General features: G+C 34.7%; 1 protein-coding gene across 5 annotated transcripts in view; it reads left to right on the forward strand.

Annotated features, from left to right (window-relative positions):
- ERCC6L2 (ERCC excision repair 6 like 2) overlaps positions 1-2,740 on the forward strand; it is a 113,833-nt gene extending 111,093 nt beyond the window's left edge. For all 5 annotated transcript variants that reach the window (XM_072414984.1, XM_072414985.1, XM_072414983.1 and 2 more), the window contains one exon: positions 836-2,740. In XM_072414984.1, the coding sequence (XP_072271085.1) occupies positions 836-1,715 (880 nt within the window). In that variant the 3' untranslated portion in view covers positions 1,716-2,740. The remainder of the gene's footprint in view (positions 1-835) is intronic.
- The last annotated feature ends 2,734 nt before the right edge of the window (positions 2,741-5,474 follow it).

Below are 5,474 nucleotides of genomic sequence, written 5' to 3' on the forward strand. Positions count from 1 at the left end.
TTTTTTTTTTTTTTTATTTAATTTAACAGTACTTCATTATCTTTTTTCTTAAATGGAGAAAAAAGCAGAGATGCATTCTGCAGATTCTCTATCCTGTCAGATTCCTGACTTTATTCTATTGCTTTGACTGAAGAAAAATATATGGTTAGGGCAATGTATAGTGTCTGGATTAGAAATCCATCTCAATAGAATTTAGGCAGATAATACAAATTACAAACGTGGTACCTTATTAGTGTCAGTCATGTTACCTCTCATTTAGCAAATGATTTACTACAGTTTAGTTTGCATCTCCGGCACATTGGACATGAGACTTGGACAGCATTTTAAATAATGTAAAAAAGTTACTTTTATGCCTCCCCTCTTGCACTTAATATTTTCTGCACATATGCGTTAATGAAGTTACATGTCCAAAAAAGGAAATATGGTCTTGATTAACCAGTGGCAGTTCTTTGACAACATCATATGCAATTTAGGACCAGCAGTCCTGCATCATAGGTAAAATATGCTAGGGATCCAACCACAACCCAAAGCAATTAGGAGGGGAGGTAATTGCCAGGGAAAATTAGGTATATGAGGTAGGTTTTTATACCCCAGGCCAAAGTGAGCATTTAACCTTTGTCGTGTGGGAAAAGCTCCACTACAAAGGTAGGTTGACATATGGCTAGATTTTAGCCATAAAGTTTACCTGTGTCATAATTTGTTTTTTCACCAATGAGCTCCTTACAAATTTGTAAAGCTAAGTATTTTTTTTATGACTTTGTGCTATGTAATTTTTTATGTTATCTATATGTACATGTCCAGATATAAGGAATAACATGATGTTTTGATGTTCTAGGAGACATTTTGACCACATGATGTCTTATTTTAAAATGGACTCGGCCAAAGAGCTAGCACACCACATCTTGAAAGTGAAATCACATGTACGGCAAAATATGCTCCGAGATTTTTATGCCAGTCAACATAAAGAAGTGGCAAACCTATACCCTGTGTACATTCCACTACCTGAAAGAAAAAAGAACAGTGTTCCTAAAACTAAGGATGAAATTAGAATAAAAAAGAGGCTTAAAAAGTCTCACTTACTTGATGAAGCTTTGAAAACGCTTGACAATACTAAAAATAACCATGCTGGAGTATTTGATGTTGATCTTGCTGAAAATAATTGTACTAAACCTGACAAAACAGAAAAGACTCCAAACACAGGGAGTGGAATGAAAAATCAGAGCAATACCCGACAAAGGGAGTGTGTACGAGATAAGGAATATGAAGTGGCAGAGCCACATAAAATTGCTTCATTTGACCAAAGCCATAATGTTACACACTTCAAATCACTAAAGCATGAAAAATTAAAAAATGATGCAAACTCCATCAGTGACTTTCTTGGTGATACCACTATACTTGATGATATTTTTAGTAATCCTACTGTTCGTCAACCACCTGCCTTACCAGCAAGAACCCAGTGTGAATCAGTCACAACTAAATCTAAGCACCGCTCCAAAGATTTCTGGGATATCCTCAGTGAGGAAAATTATGAAAGTATCGATAGGCTCTCTGATTTGTCTGTCATTAAGAAAGTTTGTGAGACTTCCATTGTGCCTTCAGTGGCTCAGAAAGAAAACTGGAAGGATTCCCTGTGGGTAAACAATGAAAAATTTGTATGGAAGAAAAATAACACAAACTCAGAAACTCCATCCTCAAGTAAATCATCTAATCAATAATGTATACAGATTAGGACAATGCTCCAAGTTGTGGATATAAAGCATTTCCAATATAAAAAAAAACAGTATTGTGCCTCAAAATGTCTTTATTATGTATGTTTAAGTGTGTGTTAGATATAATAGGGAAAGGTTAGAACCCAAGTTTTACACCATATTGGGTCTTTGTTAGATTTCTCCTTTCTTCCTGCTTTGAAGGCAGCCTTTTACAAAGCAACATGAGGGATATGTATATAATATATAGGAATATATATAGATATATAAGGGAAACTTCTTACTTGATTAGTTTTAGTTTAGCAAAACAGACCTGTTAAGTGTTTGAAAAGACATCTATTTCATCATTGCTCAGTTGTTTGTAAGTTGTTCATATTTCCTTTACATAGCATCTTTAATGCCTGTTCTTTATCAGTGTTATTTGGCTTTACACTTACAGTGGAGATTTTATGAGCATTGATGGCATTGCCATCATTTACAAAACAGGAACATAATCAGTAGTCATTATCATGACCTCCTTAGTGCTTAGAATTTTTAGGTAAATTAACTTGTGCTTAGAATAAATGTATTTATTCTTAGTAAAGCTTAGACACATCTTCCAAATGGACTGGTTAGAAGCTTCAATTCACAATGATCTAAAGATACAACATTTCTTTGATATGGGAGTCATATATAAATATGCTACCACTGGCTACTAAACGGTGGATAATATCTATGTTTGAGCAGACTTCCTGGTATGTCACCAGGTTACTGGATAATAGTCCACCTGTAGTCTTGTAAAGCATTTAATGCAGAATAATAATGGTTTTCTAATGTATCCTCCATTGTATGATTTTGTTTATGCGAATGTAACTGCAAGATCACTGATAAGTAATGTTAGCTCAATGTCTGTATCTCAGTATTGTTAATTTATTAGTATATGGTATGTTGATTCACCTGTGTTGATATTTTCTACTATGATGTAATTGATGGTTTATAAATCCCTCTGTTATTGGTTTGAAAAAAAAAAATAAATAAAACTTTAAAAGCAAAAATTTACTTGTGCTTTATTAGGGACACAGACACTACATGATTTCTACTATTACATTAAAAAATAGGGAAAGCTGCTTCTCTGACTTGGATTTATTTGATGCTGGAGCCCAGTTTTCCAGGTGCACCATGAGATGCTATGTCTCTAGAAGAGAGTGGGAGTTAAAGAGATTTCCAGCAAAATGTCCCCACCAAACAAAATGTTCTCAAATTGAGTAAACATTTAAATGGTAATGTTTACATTGTAGGCTGGAGAGACCTCATATTGTTATACATAATTGGGTAATACCTATAAATATCACTACCAAAAGTGCCTAGCTGCTATACTTTAGCTATACAGAAAAAAAAGTTATAGCTCGATGCAACTATGAGTTATTTAAAAGCCCCTGGGGAGTCAGTCATAATTCTCCCAAAAAATTGAAAGTGGAACTGTCACTAGACAAAATTTGTTAAACTGATCCCTTAAGTGGGACCCCATAATACCTACTCGTTTCTAGTTGCTAGCAGAGGTCTGTTTTCTAAGAATCCATGTACCAAAGGTTGAGGCAAAATACAAGTTTTACCTCCATGCTCACAATAAATTGTGGGGCTTGCAGGGAACACCATAACTAGGACTTGGACCCAGACTGTATTTACAGTTGTGAGAAAAAGAAAGTGCATGTTCTTTCATTTGTAAGGTTTTATATATAGGGAAAAAATTAATAAAAAATGCCTTTAGAGAGATGGAATGCTTGGGTTTTTTGCAGTGTCTCCAAGCGTCTGCCCTTTGGGTACATTTCCTGGGACATTCACTCCTGCAAAGATTGGCAAATGTCTTGTTTTCCACATTTTTTTACTCACTATAGAATGATGGACTTCAAGTTGTTTGGAAACAGCCCCATGACCTTTCCCAAAATGATGAGCAGCAACAATTGTTTTGCTCAGATAATTAATTGCTGACCTCTTTCATTGTGACCTCTTGGCATTGTGTTAACACACACCAGAATGCTCCAGACCAGCAAACTGCCAAAGCTTTTATTTTTATATGCGTGGTCATACTTGCTGATGCTCACCTTTTTATCAACTAAATTTCAGGCGGTGAGAATACGCTGGTGTATTCTCCGGGCAGTTACTAACTGAAATCATCGCTTGCTCCGAGCCGCGCATCTCTGGTACCTCGACACTGGCGAGCTTGCATTAAAAGTCACTGTTCCCCTAAAAATCATTCTTTCTAATGGCACACATCTTTCACTTAGCCCTAAATAAAAATGTGTAAAACATGTATATTAGCTAAGAAATAAGCATATTTTTAAATGACCTAATATTTTCAGGTTCGGAAAGAGTTACTTTTTATTTTATTTTTTTATTTAATAAAATATTATATTATAAAATATAAAAATAAACACACTAAATGACATAAACATTAAAGCCTACTTTACTGTTTACTGGTGTACAAATATAATTTATTGATCATATCAATAAATGATTATGGAATGTCAAACTGTCAAAAAACAAATAGTCAAATTGCATAGACTGTGCATGTCCCAATTACACGCGAGTTCCTATTAGCTGTGCGGACATACATGAGCATATATAAGGGTGTTGTCTGACTTGCTTTTTCCTTTGTTTGTTTGTTTTTTTGTCTTGGGGGGGGGGGCTGGGAGTTGTTTGCTGTCTTCTGCTAAACCTATGTTGCTATATTTCATACTTTGCTTACTATTTAGCACAGTAGCTGGTTTTGTTTTTTAAACTTTGAATGTTTCAATGTCCATTTTGCAATTAAGAAGTCAATGTTAATGCTATGTTATTGTGTTTCGGGCCATATTGTTTCATTTCAATAATATGACATTATTACCACCTTTAAATATTTGTCCTGCATAAATATTTTCTATTCCAATTTTCCACCTTTGATAGGTTAAAATTGCATATTGGTTTGGTAAGTATTTTTGGACTGCAATATTTGTTGGGCCATTTTTGAACTATTTTGGCTTTATATGGAAGTGTGGGTTTTTTTTTTTTAAGTTTTTAGAAACATTTTGTAGTTTGTTTTTTGGGAGGTTTTGTTTTGCAGAGAAAAATCCTCATTCCGGTAAGTTTTTCTTTTTATGCGTGTATTGTTTGTTTTTTTTCATGTGCACTCATGTATGTACATGCATGCATATGAATATGTATGTATGCGTTTGTGTGTACATATACATATAAAAGAGAAATTATAAGAAATAGGCAAAGAGGATTTTTTGTGGTATATTGCTTAACATGCTTCAAATTGAAAAGATTGCCTATTGGTTCCCATGACTTCTGATTTAATGGGCTTGGTTCCAATCAACATTCATGGATGATATTGCTTCTGGGTAAAGGAGGAATCCACCTTTATGCCTTTCCACTTCCAAGCTGAGGTGAGTAAGTCAATATATAGTGGGCCAAAGTCTAAAATGGCATTCAAACCTGCATAAACACCTCGAAAGCCTGGAAAAGCAAGAAAATATGTTTGGTAGAAAGTGTATATGTCCCTGGAAGTTTTAGGTACTAGTATTATTTGTTTTATGTAAACATCTTAATAATACATACAATCCAGTATTTAATGAGCAAAATTAAGTTAAGCAACAACAGAACATCTGTTCATTTCTAAGAGTGCTTGACCCTGCTTGTGAGCTTGGCAATCAATGTGGTTTGATGTTGTGCTTGGCAACCTGGACCTCCTTCCATCACCAACAAGTGTGTTGGAATGAGTATGCAACACAGCTGGACAGCTAAATCGCA

This window comes from Pyxicephalus adspersus, chromosome 6, assembly GCF_032062135.1.
Source record: "Pyxicephalus adspersus chromosome 6, UCB_Pads_2.0, whole genome shotgun sequence".
Taxonomy (NCBI): domain Eukaryota; kingdom Metazoa; phylum Chordata; class Amphibia; order Anura; family Pyxicephalidae; genus Pyxicephalus; species Pyxicephalus adspersus.